At 40.7% G+C, this 20,372-nt stretch overlaps 1 protein-coding gene across 13 annotated transcripts in view; it reads left to right on the top strand.

Annotated features, from left to right (window-relative positions):
* Nucleotides 1-20,372, top strand: part of LOC138185423 (GATA zinc finger domain-containing protein 10) — a 65,040-nt gene that overhangs the window by 33,253 nt on the left and 11,415 nt on the right. For 9 of the 13 annotated variants that reach the window (XR_011174612.1, XM_069124356.1, XM_069124355.1 and 6 more), the window contains 2 exons: nucleotides 12,598-12,881; nucleotides 19,137-19,274. Coding sequence is in view for 11 of the 13 variants with exons in the window: in XM_069124356.1 (XP_068980457.1) it covers nucleotides 12,598-12,881; nucleotides 19,137-19,274 (422 nt within the window). In the remaining 2 variants the exon portion in view is untranslated. Of the gene's footprint in view, nucleotides 1-11,301; nucleotides 11,601-12,597; nucleotides 12,882-13,035; nucleotides 13,185-13,583; nucleotides 13,755-19,136; nucleotides 19,275-20,372 lie in introns of those variants that run through there. The other 4 variants (XM_069124352.1, XM_069124354.1, XM_069124360.1 and 1 more) reach the window with 3 other exon arrangements.

Here is a 20,372-nt window from a genome sequence, read left to right as displayed (position 1 = left end):
ACGTATAAAACGAATATTATATATTTGTACTTTTACACAATTGCCAACGTCTAGCGTTTCGATTCACGCGTCGAGTCTAAAATCATATGCTGTAGTTTGACCGATTTCGCACGGCTTTTATCAATCGTTCGTCTAACTCGTCATGTAATTACAATTAATAGCTTATTTTTCTTTTGGTTCGGCCGTCTTCACGCGTAAATGCGTAATACGTAATGAAATTAGCATACGCTTGACTACAGCCCAGTTAAGAAAGTAGGGAGGGAATAGTCGGAAACTGGCAGAGGCAATGTAAAAGTTTTACTCGGCGTTCGTCATCCGTTACTTTATCGCCGTATACGTTACGATTTAATAGATTATACGGACTACTGTTACAGTTTCTTTCGTTTATAGGCTTGTTCAAACTCAGCTGTACGGTATACGTAGTTTGTATTCGAACGAAGTTGACGAGCGATCATCGACGGTCATCCAGCACGAAGGGAACGACCGTCGGATGACGTAGAGGTATACGATTTACCTTTTTTCCTGGCAAATCTAGCGGGACACCGAGTGCGCTGGTTCAACATTCGACGAGTGTATAGGTGGATTTATTTTATCCCGGTAGGCCGATAGATAGTCAAAGGCGCTGTACAGTTAGCCACGAACGCACGATACGTATGGGAAGACGATGGCGAAACAGCAGATGTTCGTACCGTTGAAAATACAGGCGCACGTTTCGAGTCCTCGATTCTCGAGGGAGAAAATGGTTGGAACTGACGCGACAGATTCCTCGGGGCGATCTCTCGGGCAGAGGAGGTCGGGATACTCGTTCGACGGAACAAACTATCGAGCGAGATGCGGAGATAGGACGAGGAAACTCGATCGTTTATTATAGCGGAGAAATAGTGATTTTCGCGATTAGAAGGGAAAAATGGATCCACACGGTGCGGCAATGTAGGATCGTCAATGAGAAAACGAGCATAGCAAGGGCTGGAGAAACGAGAGCTTGTAAAACTGGTACAGAGGCGTTTTGCTTTTTGTCCGATGCTAATATTAAGTCGGTCGGGTAGCTTGACTCTTTCTTCGGTCGCTTGTTCGGATTTGCGCTCGTAGCGAGATATATTTCCTGGATCCGTGTTGTTTTGCGCAATTTCCATTCGATTCCATTCGATTCCATTCCGTTCGATCCGGCCAAGTGCTTCCGTCCCTTTATCCTAGGAGTAGGTGTTCCTATCCTTTTCGATAGATTCGTACATTTTTTTCAGCTGGGGTAAAATTCAAGTACAATTCCTGCCAATCGTCGGTAGGCGTCGGTGTAGCCCGAAGTATCGTATAAAGCAACGAGTCCCTATGCAAAAATAAGTCAAAACTAGAGAAGTAAAAAAGTAGAAAAAAGTTTAATGTTTATCACACACGTCCTAAGCGTTAACGTGTTTCTTCTAAAAAAGACTTTCTCGCAACCAGTTCCTCGGTGTATCTTTATGAATATATTTTTACGTAAATTTTCATATGGACTTGCAGAGATGGAATCGATTCTTGATTTCTTTCTATTTTTTCTTTTTTTTTTTTTTTTGTTTTTCGTTTTCTACAAAGGTCATTAAACTGATCTTGATACAAATTCGTTAACTTTTATCATTTAAATGGTTGCTTTAGAAGGATCTTTTTTGATAATTTGACAAATTTTCGATATTATCGAAAAAAAAAAAAAAAACACGTCCAACGCTAGAAAAAGACTACCTTTACTTAATAAACGGTCGAACAAACCGAGTTGCGCGGCAGGCATTGAACGCTTTCGATTTCAGTTTGAACTTTCAACCCGCTAGATTTTTGCGAAGCGCGAAAAATAAACACGAAGAGAGTTATTCGCATTAAGGTTTCGTTTGAAGATCTATAATCGTACATCGGAGGGATGGTAAAAAGAGTATGAAGATTCGCGGTAGGAATTGTGACACGTGGAAGAGGGACGCGATAGAATCGAACGAAATAAAAATTAGCGTGGCAATTTCATAGCGTGAGCTCTCTTTCTCTTCCTCTGCGCCGCTTTCTCCTTCGCTCTTGCTCGTAATTTTATGCCGCGACGAGAATTTTCATTCTCACGGTGGTAGAGCGCTGTGGCAGGGAGAGAGAACGAGGGACGCGGTCTCGATAGAGTAGAATGAAAACCCTCGGTAAAACTAGTTGCCTGGCAAAAACTAGACGCTATTCAAAGGCCGTTTGTAGGAAGGTGGACGGCGCGGTGCGGCGCGGCGATGCGTCGCGTCGGGAGCCGGCGCGCGGCGGTCTTCACGATGCAGCGCGGCACGGCGCGGCACGGCGCGGCACGGCGCGGCACGGCGCGGCGAGGAAACAGAAGCAACACGAGAAGGAAGTGCGAGGAAGCGCCTCCTGCGAAAGGGACGGTCTACAAAAGAAGAATGAACCGAGACGAACCGGAGACGAGATGATTTCGTTAGCGGGATGCATCGCTGCTTGAGTGAATTTTTACTACGGCCCTGCTTCTCCTTCGAATATTATCGCGGTTCGCGTACTTGAAAAATATTATCTTGTAACGTTTAACACGATGCTGCGATGTCTACCACGCCGTGGATATGATATTAATGTTTGGCGAATGAGGTGGTTCAAGGACCGAGTCAGAGTCTTTCTCTTCGTCATTCTTCGCCGAGAAATTCTTTCCAGGCCAAGTCTTTCCTGCATTTTAAACACAGAGTTGTACGAAATAAGAGGAAAACATCGTATTAACATAGGCTTTAAGGAAGGATTCTCGCGTAATAACAACATAAACAAGATTTTTACGAGTTTTTCTCTAGACTAACTACCGGTTATACGCGACTAGACCTCTTTGGGATGTAAATAGATAGGTACACTCGAAGTACAAATATCATTTTTTTATTTCATTGCCTCTTATCGTTTATCGTATGTTGTACCAGTGTTGCTCTCGTCTTTCGTCATGTAACCATTGTCGAGAAATTTTCTTCGAGTTAGACGGTTCACGCTGGGATCGAACCTATTTTTGAAAGAGAAACGCGAAGAAACGGAAAATTCTAGCGTTTAGGAAAAAAATTATATAACGGTATAACGAAGTAAGAAGAGTTTGTACCGATTAAAAGAGATATTATAAACGAATAATCGAGTAAAAATGTCAGCTTCGATCACTGGATAAATTTGTAACAAAGTACAGCGGAGCGAGCTTCGTTCAAGATTGATCGAACAGTTAGTTTCCCAATTTTGTGCAGATCAGCTCTTTATCAGGAGAAATATATATATATATGTATATATTAATAACGAAAAATTTGCAAATAAAACACGGTCTAATTAGGAATACAAAAAGTACGCGAAGCAAAAGGAACTTTTGTGTTTTTCGATGGTTTCAACATTTTTGTTTGTTAACGAATAACGCGCTAGTGGAAGAAGAAGAAGTTAAATGGAAATCGAACTTACGCGGAATAATGTTCGTTCATCGATTGCGACTCAAGGTCGCTGATGATGAGATATTCTTTTTGATGCGACCAAAATGCATATTAGGTTGTACTTGATACAAGGTGTCAGAGAACCACTTCTGGCTCTCGAGTATAATTTCAAATATCGCTACTTGCATGAGAACGATCGATCGACCTCGAATATAATTATGTAGTTAAAATGCCAAAAGTATGACTTGCAAGTATAATGCAAGGGGATAATAACAGACACCTTGAGTTTTGTTACTTTCAATAACTTGTACCACTTTGCAATCGTAAACTATACCTACTATGCGAACAATTTACATCGCATAATTGAATTTGTTTAATAATAGGTATTTTTTCAAATCGAGGTAAAAGGATGTTTATCGCGGGACGAAAATGTTCTACTCGTACGAACGTTGTACATTTATTACGATAAAGTGACGATGAGCGTAGTAAGTCTAACGTGGCTATGTTTTATTGGAAAATTTACAGCTTTCCCGGACAATAATTCCCCGTACGCGCGTCTCTTCGTAGATGTTGTAACGAATTGCGCGAAATTTACAAAACGTAGAAGGTAAAAATATGAAAGTGCTAAGTGAACGGGAATTTCATACGTGGTTGCCGAAGCTCGTTTGGTAATGTATGTATACATGAACGTGGAAAAGCAATAATGCTTTACGTACTGATGTGCAAAGATACGTGCAACGTGTGTTTGCTAATGACACTAGAATTTCATGATACTTAACCACATTGTCGCTAATTTAACACTTACAGATTCCTCTAGGATTCGATTAGCACAGTTAGCATATGAAAAAAAATACTAGGAATATACAGAATATTTCGATGACAGAACGACTGAAATACTAAACTTCGTTACAACATCCTCCTTTTACATTATACTAATTAAAAGTTACTAACTTTTATTCTATGATTATTAACCAAGTAGTTATTAACTGAGTAATCCTCTTACGTAAACCTCTAAACGCGATAAAAGTATGCGTCAATTACTCGCTTCTTATTGCCGCAGATACCGACTTTTGGAACATTAGTTAACAGGAAGGATCGAAATATTTGACGATATACGTATTCTACGCAAGACGATAAAATTTCACCAAAAGAATTCTTACATTTCCACTTTACGTGTTTTTCTTGCTATTTCGAAGACGGGCATAAGATCCGCTTCGTTGCCAGTTGCAACTAACTTGCACGTAAAAGGTTTACCAACCATTCTGTAGAAATATTAAGAATTCGTATTTAACGTCTTATTGTTAGGTAATTAACAACCTCGTGCAATATTACGTTCCGCCAGTTTTCTCGATAAATTCGATAAATTTCCGTCGACGAATATCTTCTTACGTCGGAAAGATTCGGCTGGACGTGTCTTCTTGCGGGTCACCGTCAGAAAAATTCCCTTTTAACCTAACGTTATACGTTGCTGGTTCTGAAGGTCGTGTCCTTTTCTTCGTATACGTATATGCGAACACACGATATTAAAAATAGTTAGGATTGAATTAAAATCAAGCGTACAACTTAGTGGTTTAAAGTCAATTGCGTTGTTCATATATTTTCATTTAATTATATACATACGTATGTATATTACTGGTACAAATCGAACGTAATATACAATATTAAGAATATTTGATTTCCATAAGTTCATTGAAATCTGCAAAAGGTACACCAAATATGGAGTTTAGTAAAACGAATCGAAATATCAAAGTTCTGTAATAACGCATCGAACGAATTGAAATCGTGAATGTTGAATGTTTAAAAAGTCAGCGAATGGAAATGCAGGTTTTAAACGGTACATGGATCTATTGTTTACTCTTTCTGGTGTTGTCCGTCTCTTTTTTTTTTTTTTAATCCATTTTCTCGTTGTTGTACGCTCGAAGAAGATTCGTTTCGTGGTTACTTCGGCTCACCTGTAACGCTCGCGAGTACGGGGAAGCACGCATGGTTGAGCTCCTTAAGTGTTCTCCTCGTGCTCGGCTCTAGTCTTTGGTTGTTTTCGACCCACCTACCGTCTTCCTAGACTTCTCTTCCTCAACGTATTTTCTCACGGGCACCTCGCGTAGTACGTAAATGTACGTATGTACTACTTACGTACGTCATCCACTGTCAACGACACTCTCTTTTCTCGACCACTTAATTTTCTTCGACCTAACAGGAAGAACATACCGTCAAATTTGGTGGGCCCTCGAACCTTTTCATCTGGTTCTTTCGCGATACGCATCGCTGCTTGACACGTTCCAGTGGTTCGTTTTATTTACGGAGGCCGATTTAATATTAGCTATATAACCGGATTTTGAAGATTTAGCCATTATTTATAGACAACGAACCGATATAGAATTCGGCATAGCGAAGAGTTTAAAAGACAGCAAATCGATATGGTTGTTCGATTATTTATAATTTAAAAAATTATATAGATTTCCGATTATATAGGAAACAGGTATCAGGTTTATATAGGGAAAGATTTCCTTCTTTGATTCCCTATTTTATAATATAATATGTGAACGGTAGTTGCACATTACCCACTGTACATACATATGTAGCTAAATATAAATGCAATAGAAGATATAAGTAAGGTATAGAAAGATAGGCTCGCAACGAGTACGGTACATACCGTTTGCATTTTATCGAACATAAACCATTTTTGCATCATACGCAAGTATTAAAGAAATAGCTGTAAAACTGTTCCATCGTTGCGTAACGGTTATCTTTATGTTTTTCACTCGATCGTAAGTCTGTTCCTACTGACATTCGAACAATGTACTTGAACCAGTTTTCTAAGTAAGTCGATCAAACAGTTACACATATAAACAAGTATGTCGAACCTTTTACGAATATCTAATGCGCGATATCACGTCGCTGGATTTTTCATGTTTCAATCTTGTATTATGCGTGTACGAAATTTGAAGATTCCCCGGGAACTTAGTTTTCGAATAACGAATGTAGTTTCGAATAATTATACAACGAATATATAAAGATGTGATCTAATTACGAATGATTTGACTCGACGGAAATGAACTTTAAACGAAATAGCACAATCATCTATCTGTATCGGGTTGTGCGTATATATTTTTAAATAATCTTGAATCAAAGAATCGTAAGTATACGAATGTATATGTGTATATGTAATATTATTCGAATATAACATGTATAATATATAACGTCGTTTGAGAGAAAGGGTATCGAATCGAATGTGTCTATGAAGAGTGAGTTAAAGAACGATTGTTTCTCGAGCACGCCTCATAGAAAGATTCTTCTTAGGCGGTGGACGTCGCAGACGCGGAGGAACGCGGCATTGGAAACCGATGAGGGTCTCGATAACGTCGCGTTACACTCAACGTTAGGGTGGATTCACACTACGCGCACCGTCATGAAAGGTCAAGCGTTTTCGAGAAATATATTTTTTACGTGACAATCGACATGGCTAATCGACGATTCTCTTTGCGTCCATGTAGGTGCTTGCTACAGTGACAAAGACAACATGACAATGTAGCTACGTGTAATGTGAGACGACCTTTATTCGCTCCTAGAGAAGCGTCAAATGGCATTTCGATTCGATGCGATGCGATGTGTTGATTCTTTCCCACGTGAAATGGATGTGTCGCGACTCTGTGTGAGAATAGGCAGACGCGATAATGGAAAAGATCAGGGATAAAAAGAATTGTCAAAATGAGACGAAATGTTTTTATTATAAAAATTTCGTTAGGATCGGATATGCTAACGTTCAAGATGAGAAGTCTCGAAGGCGTTCGATACATAATGCTTCATAATGCTCCTATAACGCAGACGAAATACGTAGATCAGGGCGTAAACTAAACGAAATAATTAATGGAAACGTATATATGCGAATTAGCAGCGAAAGAGAATTCCGTGAAGATACGACGAATGCCTTATACACGCGTATTCGATAGAACGAAGTGGAAATAATTTCAACTTTGGAAAATGAAATCGATCGATAGGTGAATATGTTGGATAATACGTAAGAATACACGGTGGACGATACGAGCAACGGATACACGCCATTTTAATGCCATGCCGTATTCTATAGAGGTAGCGAGTAACGACACGTGTCGAGACCTTTCAAACTCTCAAGAACCATCAGGCTACCGATAGTCACGAGTTTAGATTTGGCGGCAAATTCGATATCTTCTTAAATCGACGACCGATGATCCCGGCGTGACGGTGGCGTGTAGGGTGACAAGGACATTTCAAACGAAACGGGTCACAAAGTGGCGGAGGTGATGAACCTCCCGGCAAGAAGATCGACAATGAGTCGAACGACTCGGCATATATTGCCTTAGAATCTCGAAAGAGCAATGTTATCCGGAGAAAGTTTGTAACGTGTGTGTGTATGTGTATCGTAATTTATCGTTATCGGTAGCAAAATAGTTTATCGCATCTTTCGTCGTTCGATGACCAAAACAGGAAATTCGACGCGAGTAATCGACGCAAGAGAGGTTTAGAAGAAAACTATTAGTTTTATGGTGCTCTTCTTAGTAATAGTAAATACTTGCAGATCCAGTTTCAACAGAGGTTGAATTACAAAAAGAAAGGAAAATGATACAACCAGTTTTAGTAGGCGATGCCCACCTTGCTGAATAATCGATCTTTAACGAATAAGATGTATCTTGATAAGTATCGGCATGAAAAATATGTTCTATATACGTAAATGTTCGATACACGGAAAATAACAACATGATAGTTTCTTAAAAAATAAAATGTCCCATTTTAGCTACGTCTTATCGTTGGAGGACCTGTTGCGTTGTCGGTCGTTATAGGTGGATTTGGTGTAAAAAAAAAAAAAAAAAAAAAACATTCGTACACCCTCGAAACAAAATAACGTTTTTACGAATTAGATCAAACTGGAGTACATTTTATAGCTCGGATAAAAAAGTAGTAAGGATCTTTAGCATTTGGTTTGCGATTCGGTCGTGTGGAATCTTGTCAAAAAACCGTTTACGCGTCATCCGATAGACGGTAGATTAATGTTCCTAACTTGTTAAAAAGTCTCAAACAGTTTGATCCAATTTGAAAGAAGTTACTCCGTTTTAAATGGTGTACGAACACACTGACTGTATGTATATTTGTTTATTTGGGTGGGCGTACGAACCAATATCTTTAGAAGCACGTTGAAACGAGGCACGTTTATGGAACACTCGGATTTATGGAAGGGAGCCTTTCGCGCGCTTAAATCGCCGAAAAGAGGATCGAAAGTCGCTGATCGCTTGCGGAAACTTGGGTCGAATGCCTACCTGTGGAAACCGTGGTTACACGGCGTGCGCGCAATTATATACGATTCCACATATTGCCGATGTTTCTCGCGAGGAGACCACACAGTCGGTTGGTACGCGCATCGCGGAGAACAAGTTTAAACCGAGTGGTGGAAAAAAGAGGGAAAAACGAAGACAAGAGAACAGGCTACTCCATATGTAACCATATGTAGATACATACTACTGTCCGTCGTGGCTAGCTCCACCAATTTCAATGGTTATTCAGCTTCGAAAGAAGCAATACGTAATTGAGAGGATTCGAAACCAAGAGGTATAAGTCTGCGATCAAACGGATTCATTCTTTATACCCTTAATCGTTGGCCCTTCCGTATATCTTGGCATTATTTCGAAAAATATTATGTCGCAGGCAATCTATACACTGTCGTTCTAAAAAGTAAAGAAATTTAATCTCTAACGATCCGATGTAAAGAATCGTTAGAAATACACGAGGTTGCTATTTGATCCAATTCATGGGTCGTTCAGCGCGTAGATAACATGGTAATAAGGCATAAACTATGTTAATAGGAACGCAGAATAGCTGAAAGAAACGTGAAAAACAAGCTAGTAGTCGGAACAGACACAGACTCGATCCGTGATATTGCGATCGTGTTCCTACGATAGATGTTCGTTTCTTGCCAGTTATTCACATTGCCGTTGACAAGTTAAATTATCTTTCGTTTATCACTTTCTTTCGCGACGTTCCCACTTTTTTTTCTTCGCTCGTTTTCGAGCGCTTTCCACGGTGTTGGTATACGCAGCTGTGTCGATGGGTGAAACGTTTTGCACGGTATTGTTATATACCGGGTGTCAGATGTAATCCGCTCTTAATAAGTCTCGTAAAATTATGAATGTGGCGTCGTTTTACAGCGTACAAATAAATTTATCGATTGCAGTGTAGCTGTAAAAATTCCGTAAAAGCGTCAAATGGAAAGAAGATAATTTATGGTAGGGCGCGGGAAATTGTAGGGTGGCACTTTCGTACTTTTCGTAGGTATCGAATGATCGCAGATCAACGAAAACGAAAGAACGAGAAAGAATGGGAAAGAATGAGAAAGAATGAGAAAGAAAGAATGAGCGACGGATACGAACTATACAAAGAGAGCGTCGTCAGCAATCCGATATGTAAAGCGAAGGAAAGTGTAGGAACGGAGGAGTGTCGCGACAATCGGCATCGACTATCGGAGATCGGAGAGATCGAGCAGCCAGTGGCAGTACCAACGAGCAGCTTGATATTCGTCGGACGCACGCCACGGAGTCCGTCTGCGTATGGACGCGGAATAAATTATCCGAACGTCTGTCCTTCTTCTCTCCTTTTCACCATCGTACCCTTCTCTCTCCTTCCCTCTTTCTCTATCTTTCTCCATCTTTCTCCATCTTTCTCCATCTTTCTCTATGATCGTCCGTACCTTTTTCTCTAACGACCGTCTCTTTCCCCTATAGATCGTTCTCCCACCGGTGTCTATAACGATTTCTCATTCGTAGTGGTGGGACGATACCGGAAGTGAAGTCAGAACGGCGGAACCAGACGTTCACTCAATGGAAAGTTTGAGTCGTTTCAGTGCGTCTAAGAAGGGCCGAGCGTAGATCGGAGTTCCGCTCGCGTGGAAAATCCGTTTCTTTCGCCGGGCCCGCAGCATTCCCGCTCGCGACTCGCGCGTGCACGGAACAAACTCGAACTACCGTAGAAAATACGTTCGCTCGACGTACGATCGCATCCTTCCTCTCGTCGTGTATCGATCGACGAGGAAATCCCCTTTCGGTCACATCGGTGTCGGACGCGACGGTGATACCGGGCTGAAAGATGTGCCCTGGCGTTTCTTTCGATTTCGTAGAAACACGCGACGAATCGGTCGGCATCGATGCGACTACTTCGAAGAAACGCGAAGGAGGAGAAGATCGAGTCGACGAATATCGGTGATGAACGTTCTTGGTATCCTTGCGAAGAACGAACGAGCGAAACGATGTTCGGCTTCGAAGAAGATCCGAGTCGTAGCACGTTGAAAGATACGTTGGAGTTGGAAGATGGTGATTTTTTAAGAGGAAGCGGAAAAACGATGCGTACTGTGTAGACGTGTGTTTCGAAATGGAAGACTACGATAATTATAGTCGAACGAAGCACCGGGTGGCGTCGATTGCCGGGATTTTAAACGAAACGCGTGATCTTAATAATTCGTCTACCTGAACGGTACATAATTCAACGCGAACGTTTATTCGAGTCGTAAACGTTTTACGTAGAAAAGTGGCAAGTTTTTATTCGAGAATAGTGGAGATTCGAGCGAAATATCGTGAAATAAAACTATATGTACCGTCGTTACGAGACTCTGTCGAGCTACGGTGGAACATTTTCGACAGCGAAGGAAACGGACGCGATCACGACGTTGCTCGTGTGCGTTTTCTTCATCGTGGAACGTACGATTCGACGAGAGTGTAATTATGATGGAAACTTGGATGGCTTGCGACACGCGTCTTTTGCCAACACGAAACTCGTTGGTTTAGTTAATTCGAACGACGATAAAATCGGCCTTCTATTACGAGAACGAAGGAATTAACGAGCTACGGATAAAGTCCCGTTTCACAGGCCAGTTTCATGGTTGGCCGTTGATTTTCAGCATTTTCAGCGTTTCCAGCGAAACGGGATACAACGAGCACACTTTCACTCGCGTGTTACGCGTGTTTCTCGATTAAAACGCTACGAACGCATCGTTCGACTTGGAATTTGCCAGCTAGTGATGACAGGTTGTTCCTTCGGTGTAGAAGGTATTCGCGAGGTGTTCGTAAAACGCGTAGGAGAGGCTCTTGGTGCATTCGCGACAGCATACCTCAGAAATGGTCAGCCAACACGCGATGGCCACTACGGTTCGCAGAGTTAAGCAGGAGAATCGTCTGAGGCGACAAAACCAAAATCAAGGTATAGAAACCACGGTCGAGTCACGCGTGTCTAGCGTCCCTCGAATGGCAGTCGGAATTCTCGATCTGCGCGACGTGTGTGTAAACGCGCTAGATAGAAGCTACCTGCAACGTTATACGTTACGAGATAATCGATGCTCCACTTTCTTACTGAATAATTTGTCAAATACCGTGAAAAGTATTATCGCGACGATGAAGTTGAACGTACGCCTATAACATTCCCTAGTAAAAGACGAAAAGATTTGGAAATAGTGAAACAGTCTTTTTCAGTTCTTTCTAATTCTATCTTCTATAAGTCTTTTTTTTTTTTTGTATATTAAATATATTAAATACTAATATATTAAACGCATACAACGTTATATTCAGTGAGCAAGTCGTACATGTAATTTATACTGCGATTAATCAAGTGCGAAAAGGTAAATAGGATATCGTTTCAAGTCGGAGAGATTGATCAGAGCATCGTTTATTTGTTACTGGCGCAGCGAGGTAACGATACGTTAAACGACAATTTGAAAACTAACGCGAACATTTCACGAAAATATATATAAAGATAAACGTACGTACATGGTGATTTCCGATACAGCGAAGCGCAGCACGGAAACACAATGAAGTTTAAATGAGCAAAGGTTAAAGATTAACTCGGTTACGATAATGCCGATAAATTTGCTAGAAGAGAAGACGACACCGAACGCGAATTCATTTCTCTATGGTGGATACGTCGAACTTTGCTCCAACTAAATGGAACTTTACGCGCAGCTCAACATCCGTTTAATCGTAATTACTCTTTTATCAGGAACTAATGCTATTTAGCGGTTGAATGTTTCGGAGACTTTTTTTTTCAGACGCATGACAATTTTGTCTAACTTTGAAGTTCTTCCATTGACTTTACTTTCGTTAACCCTTGAATCCACAAGATTCGATCCGATTCAAGCAAAACAAACATATCGATCGCGGAGAACAAACAGAAACGAAACATGTACCGTGTTTACGTGTTTCAGATGAGGAGGGACTTTACAAGCCTGTACCACCACCGAAACCGGTGCCGAACAATCAAAAGAATCAGAATGGGCAGGAGAGCAGCAGAGTGCAGACGGTAGTGGAGCAATCGTCGCGGCCGATTTCCGCTATAGAAAGGAACGTGACGTTAGACGACAATCAGGTTCGAAGTTCCGGGCAGAATCCTGCACCCGAATACAGGATGCCACCGCTCTACGGGGAGGAACAGAGCTCGAATCAGACTCAACAGGCAGCTAACTTGCAGACTCACAGCAGCAAATTTCCAGTAAGTTTATTTCAGGCCATTCGGATATGTACCTGTTCTATTATAGTTGTGATTAATTTGCGACAGCGTTTTGAACAACCAACGAAGAGGTTCGTTCGGCGAAGAGAACAAGACCAAGAGCCATGTAAAAATAACACGATCATAGGAAGAATAACGTAGAATACGGGTGGTTCCGTGCGATGCAACCACGTCACGGACAGTGGTCGCGCGTTAATTAACGATGCGTATTAACGATGCGTGCATTAATTGCACGTGCGCGAAAAACCTACCTGTGTTCACCGATTGTGCACTGGAACGTGGATGGTACATATGTATTATGTATATACGTATATACGTAGATAGTAGAGCACTGTTACGCTTCTATACACGCATGGCATATAGAAGTGGTCGCGGGCTGGAGACTTTTGTTATAGACACGCAGCGCATAGGCGTGCCGGTGAATTTTTACCAACACCGATAACGCGACGAGTTTCGAGGTGTAACAGACTGAATATGGCGATTCTAGTCGTGGACTTTGACTTGGAAGTCGATGAAAAAAGGAAACGCCACGGTTAGAAGTCAAGGCGGTAGCGCTTTATTCGGTATGGTCTCCACCGTCGACTTTCTAGCCTTCTTCTCTTGTACCTCTTCTTCGGACGTTGATGCTGCTGCTGCTGCTGCTGTTGCTGCTGTTGCTGCTGTTGCTACTGCCAGCAACGAGTAAGCCAGCGTGCGAGTGTCCCTTTAATTGCGTTTTTCTCTTCCGACGGCACATCCAAGGCCGCATCTCGTTTAGAATCGTTTTTACGAATCCAAGTGGGAATCGTATTCACGCACGACGCTCAGTTTCGACACCTGTCACCTTTGGGTTGAACGTTTGTTGGAACGAAACGAGTAAGTACCTACTTTGCTTACACGGTGAATAGATGCTTGTCGATCCGACATGTGTACATATATGTATATAGCGCGCATACGTATACGACAAGTTTACCACTACAGGATAGGATGGTAATCGTATGCTTTAACTATAAAGTATGCTTTAACTTGCCCAAGTGGCGACTATGCTACGAGTAAATAATCGACAGCGGCTTCTTATATATGTATGTGAAAATAAATGAAAAATGTATAAAGTTCTCGTTTTCAAGAGAACAAAGTTTAAACGTGTTTAATTAGGAAACACGTGGTCTGGTACACGCGTATCAATACATTTACAAATTTATTTTTTTCGACAATGAACCTATCTTTTTTTTATTATTTTATTTTATTTTATTCTTAAACGTGATTTAAACCGTCGTCGACTATTTACCCATATTCGGTATTCGGTATAAGGATAATATAATTATATTAGTAACTCGGTCTCTTCTCGGCGTTATCGATAGACAAAGAACAACGCGATCTAAAGGGTAAAGAAAAGAATTGCTGAGAAATATCTAGCATTTGTAATTGACGCGATATATTCGAGTAATTCGGAGAAATGTTTACAGTTTGTTAGAAACGATACAATGCTGCACATTCGATTCGTATATTAAATTATCGTGCTTTGTTTGGCGATAATGATCTTCCCGTTCTGTTCTTGATTGTATGGTAATAAGTAATTAACCGTTATTAACTTTCTCTCGTAAAACGGAGATGGTTAATTTCGCATTTCGGTGGAACATTTGAATAACAGTAGGTACGAGTGAAACAAAAGACGTAATTTATATTACGCGTAGAACGTAATAGAAAGCTCGTAAAAGAATAACGATAGGAAAGGAATTGTTGAAAGAATTAATTTCTTGTTAACAATTCTTTCGTTATTGTTTCACGCAGAAATATATTACACGAAGATATCTCATGATTACAACATAATATTTCAATATTTCTATTAATACGACATCGATTCTCAAATAATAGTTTAATTCGTACGGCTGCTGGTATTTTTTATAACATATCATTCACGTTTATTAGATTATCCGAAAAAGATCTATTCGTATTAATCGTTGTTCTTCTCCTTTTTTTTTTTTTTGCAACAGAAATTTCGATGATTCGTTTAATTTGTCAAACGTACGCGCATTCGGAAAACATAAAGTAATGTTAACGGTAGGATAGTATCGATATAGAGCGAAGATTAAACTTGTTAAACTTGATTTTAATCTTATTGAGAAAGAACCGCTTGTGCTACATAACCAGGATACCATTCCATAACGTTAAAACGTAGAATAAATATCAAAATTACGCCATTTTTATTCTCTCATCTTTGTTACAGTTGTGAACTGTACGACGCTATATCGGAACTTAGAACTTAGCGATTGCCAGAAAAAGGGTAACAGCGGGCTTGTCAGGCAGAAATTTACATTGTTCATTGACCAACGGATTCCATTTGTCAAAGTGATAAATTATCGATTAAAGAGATACGTTGTACGTTGGATGTTAGAATCGTATAGTGGAGATGTTCGATGCCGAGACGAAACGATCGATTATTTGGAAAATAATGAGGAAAGCCGACTGTCGTGCTTTCGATTGGTTTTATTTCGAAGTTTTGTCGGAAATGCCGCGCGGAATCATTTTCCTCTTAACTCGAGTTGCTCTATTCTTTTGGGAAGGAAAGCGCCATTCTTTGGATGGCCGTGCTTTATCGCGGCGCGCGATGCTTTGCAAATAAATTTTATCAAACGGACCGTAATAACAGGGCAGGTATTAAATTCCATAAGGAAGGAACACAAGCAAAACGTGTGAATTTAATATCCTCCTTGATGTTCCGCGGTGATTGTGTAGAAGTATATCAAAGAGACGCTCTTAAGAGCGCTTTGACATTCTCCTTTCAGCAGGAATGAAAGCATTTTATTCCGCCCGTTGCCTTCCTTCCCCTTCTACCTTGTTCAATGCTCCATTTCTCCTCTGATATCAACTTCAATCTCGGTTCTTTTTTTCCTCTGAGGATAAGCAACGGCTTTGCCTGCTGCTGGATCCTTACGGGATCGTGCGTGTGAGAAAATGGACGAGTTTTCTTTGCAAATTGAAGGAACATGGGAACATGTGCGATGACTCGTTCGGAACCGAATGCTTGTCCACGGTGTCTGCTGGCTGTTGGCATCAAGGGTAATGAAAATCAGATCGTACGTTCGTTAATTCGACGATTCCGTTAGCAGTTCCATACTAGAACAGCCAGTCGAACAGTAACGCGGCTTCATCCGTTTCGATGAATTTGCACTTTGAGTAATTACGAGATTATCCTTTTAAATTTTCTTATCCACACTTTTTATTTCGTATTTTTTATTTTCAAGAAATGTACAAGTCGCAAAGGGCACGGTAAAAGATTAACTTTAAAAAATGCTTATCAAGCATTGTTTTTGTTTGCTGGATTCTATGCCAGATCGTCTAAAATATGAAGATAAAATGTTTTTGTTGTATCTCTCGTGATACGTAGTATTCGTTAATAAATTACGTTAATTACATTCATCGATTACTTGATCGATTAAAGACAACCGTTAAAGACAATCTCGTAAAAACGAACGTGTTTATCTTACGATAGAAATATGCGTAGAGATATTTTGAGCTCCCTTTTTTATACCAATTTCGCTGAATTTCATGACACAGCGTTCTACGTTACGATACACTTTCTAAAATTTCTTTACAACTTTAGCGGCCGTTAATAAATATCGTTGTCACGCTTGTCATCCGTGTCAAGTCGACATGAAACGATATCGAAATAATATTTCGGACGAAATAAATCGAAAGGAGTCTAAATTGGACGTTAAAATGTATTACGATGTCAAAATGTCAACGTCGACAACCTAAATCTTACTAGCTTGATATCTTATTTTCTTACCCACGTATATTCCATCGTCGTTTCTTTATCCCATCCCCTCTTTCCTTCCTTTCACTTTCGTTGGTCAACTCACGAGAAACCATATATATGTTTCTTCACTTTGTTTTCTATCGTTCTTCTTTTCGATCCTCGTTAATCTCATGCTACAAACGAGTTAAATATATTTCTTCCGAGCAGTCTTTACAGGATCGTACGTTTTATTCGTTGTTTGTTGGAAAATCAAGATCACCATTGAAACGTAGCGTAGCTACGATTTCGAATCAATTTTCCTTCGATTAAATATCTATTTTCCAACTATTCTGGTGTTTCGAGGAAAGTGAAAGTCACTGTAGCGTAATTTATTGCCTGCTTGTATATTTCCTGTACTATCGTATTTTCGGTATACGTTTGATATAACACGTTATACCGTATCTTGGATAACATCTCAGGTGATCCGTCATAGTGCATCCACTCAAGTACAATTTAGTCGTCTTGTTAATTGGGAACAGAGGAAGGAGAGTGGTAAATGATTTAAAATTAATATCGCGAAACGATACTAGTTAATAACGATCTAGTTATTGCGGCGAAAGGCAAAGCTACCACGAAGCTACTAAAAGCTTGCGAAAACGAGCCTATTTGAAGAAATAGCATACAGATGGTCGTGAGACGAAGGTGATTAAAAAGCAACCAAATGGCTAATCTTTAACGCCATAGTGCATCGTTTCGTCCCAGAAATTCATCTCTACCTTTCCGGTAGAAAGCAAAATAGCATCGGATTAATTGCCGTCGTCTCGGACTTGACAAGATACCGTCGCTAACACGTATGTTCTACATTCTACTTACGCATTGCGCAGAAGATGTTGGGTGAAATCTTCGGTAACAGTTCGTTGTAAGTACGTTCGTTACGTTCTTGGGAAAATTCTCAGAGATTCTCCAGCCAGACAAAGCGAGACATCATACTTGCGTACCGTTTACCGGAAGTTGGGAAGGGGGTTGCGATAGCCGTTTAGATACATCACTTTTCCCCGTGGATCGGCCTCGCGAAGCGAGAACAAATCGGAACAATTGTCGGTGACGACATCCTACTTCTACGCAAGTTCGCTATTTTCGTCACATGGCGAACTTGTCTTTGGCACCTTTGTTGTACCCGCCGACAATCGTGTTATGTATTCCGCGCATTTAACTGTTTGCGAATTATTCAGCCGATCTTTCGTGACTTGGAAATTCTCGTCTCGTCTCGTCTCGTCTCGTCGCGTCTCGTCTCGTCCCGTCCCGTCGAGTTTCTCTCGGTAGCTGCTCTCCGTGAAACCGCCATGCTGCAGCTAATTAAACGCAGTGATCGTGTTGTACAGTAATATTTTGATTACTCGTCTAACTGTAACTTAACGAACTGGTAAATATCAAATATTTATTTTATTCCAAAATCTTAAATATTAATTTTATTCCAATGAAATTCCAGAGTATCGTACATACTTTATTACGACACATATTTTAGAGAGACGAGAGGCGAGAAATTTCAGAAAATACTTGTCTAACAAGAATGTAAGACGATGCAAGAGGAACAGTTTCACATACATACGTAACGGTGAACTCGTTTCACGGGCAACGAACTTACCGAGAATTTTCCTGTTCTCTTTATATTTCTCGTTTCTTTTCTTTGTTCGTTTCGTAGCAAATTATACTATAGAAAATCACGCGGAAGCATGCACAGAAAATCGTTCGTAAACAGCGCACGCTATCGAACGGCGTTGATTAGGCGTGTTCATTGTCTGTTGCAATAGCTCTCTCGTTTTTATCACGCTTGCTTTCTTCTGACCGATGCGCTGCGCTGCGACGCGCTGCGACGCGCTGCGATACGCTGCGATGCGATGCGATGCGATTTCAAGGCGAGTTTAGTTCAGTGACACCTCTTTTTAGACGCATTATATGCACGCAAAGAGCGGCTGATTGGCGAGCGGTGCTCCTGTTCTCGATGTTGTTTGGAAAAATCGGATAGGTAGCGTGAAATCGAGACCGAGAAGCGACGCGACGTTTACGATGAGAAATCCTCGTTGAAAACATTGCATCGTCTTAACGCGCATCGGTCGATCTTGCTTCTGTTCCGACTTTTTATCATCGAATCTACCTACGTTTTTCGAACTGCAATTCGTTCGCCTGTCGAACGTACACCGCGTCTATACAGACTTGGCAGGGTGGTGAGAAAATTATATAAACGAACAAATTTATAGGACGATGGATGATGAAATTGTACGCGATTTACCGACGCTATCGGATCCTTTGGATATTGCAGATAGGAAATTATCAGTATCACGATATTAGAAAATTTCCTTTAATCGTATCGTTGTCTTAAATTCACGGTGGTCGTTAGTAGCGAAGTTAAGATTATATTTACTAATAAATTGGCAAAATAGACAAAGCGAATGATTAACACGGAACACACAGAAATAAAATCGAGAGTTAACGATAAGAATTACATATTTCGTTTATAGATCGAACGCGAGGTTGTTCTGTCGTCGGGAGACAAAAATTCCAAGATTCCTATTCTACACGAGTACAAGCAAAGAACTGCCGGTAGAGTGGCGATTGCACCGGATGCTCCGATCAAACAACAGGCTTGGGTTCAAGAGGTAAGCTAATTCTCTTGTTAACGTTCGTAATGTGCTGGTAAGACTGGCTGGAAACAGTCAAATTTCTTACGTAACGTGGTCGACTGTTGGCACTAGATGCGATAACGTTACTCCGATATAGCTTATTAATATGTAAGAGTATACACCGTGAAACAATGTGATTTAAGACGAGCAGAGTTTAAAATGCGGGATCTGTTTTATGCTCGTTGGTCGCTTAATTACAATTTATAATTGCCAGAAAATTTGACTATAACTAGCGCCACAGTATCTTTTATAAGGTAGAGAGAAGAAGGTAGAATATTGCCGTTGTATTTGAAAATGTATACCTCTTTATCTTTTAAATGCTTCCACAACCTCTTGAGTTTTGAACCCTCTTCTTTCCTGATTCGAAAAGCATCGGTTAAATCGTACGAAGGCACAGGTATGGAGCAAATGGACGCCAATTCGCAGAGATGGTCGAATCGCGATCGTTACGAAATCTTTTCATTGACCGGCGATTGGCTCGCGCGCGTGCAACTCGTACAGCGATCGGGCACCTACGTGAATCGCTGGAAATGCGAGTAGGTGTCGTTAATGCACGTGCTACGAGGTACTATTCCACGATCGTAGGTTACAAACGGATGTGAGAGAGTCATAGCGTGTGCAAAGAACATGGAGAATTATCGTCGGATCTGCGTTCAGAGTGCGTTCTTTCTTTGTCGTTCTGGCACGGAGACGGCGCGTTTAATTTATTTTAGATTCGTCGATGAAACACTGACACGGTTCGAACCCACTGATCTTATTCTTTAATTTGTTTCTAACGTGCCGGATAATCGCGTCATACGACGATGTTCGCGCAATTCAACGTTTCTTTGTTACGGTATTTATCCTATAATCACCATGGTAAATAGCAATATGTGCGCGTACTTTTCACCGTAAAACCGAGCTATTGTTTTTACGATGTAGGCGTCTTGCGAATCTATTACCTGCTTCCCTTGGTTCGTTCCATGACGTACGTGTGCGCGTACATAAACGTTCGCTAGGAAACGATTAGTAAGAACTAGCTGTCCTAGTTGAGTGGAAATTCGTATCGTAGGCGATTATAGGCATATCTTGTTG

The sequence above is a fragment of the Bombus flavifrons genome, chromosome 12 (assembly GCF_040668555.2).
Source record: "Bombus flavifrons isolate JBK064 chromosome 12, iyBomFlav1_principal, whole genome shotgun sequence".
Classification (NCBI taxonomy): domain Eukaryota; kingdom Metazoa; phylum Arthropoda; class Insecta; order Hymenoptera; family Apidae; genus Bombus; species Bombus flavifrons.
Note: the sequence above shows the minus strand (reverse complement) of the source record. Positions and strands in the feature narration are given on the sequence as shown.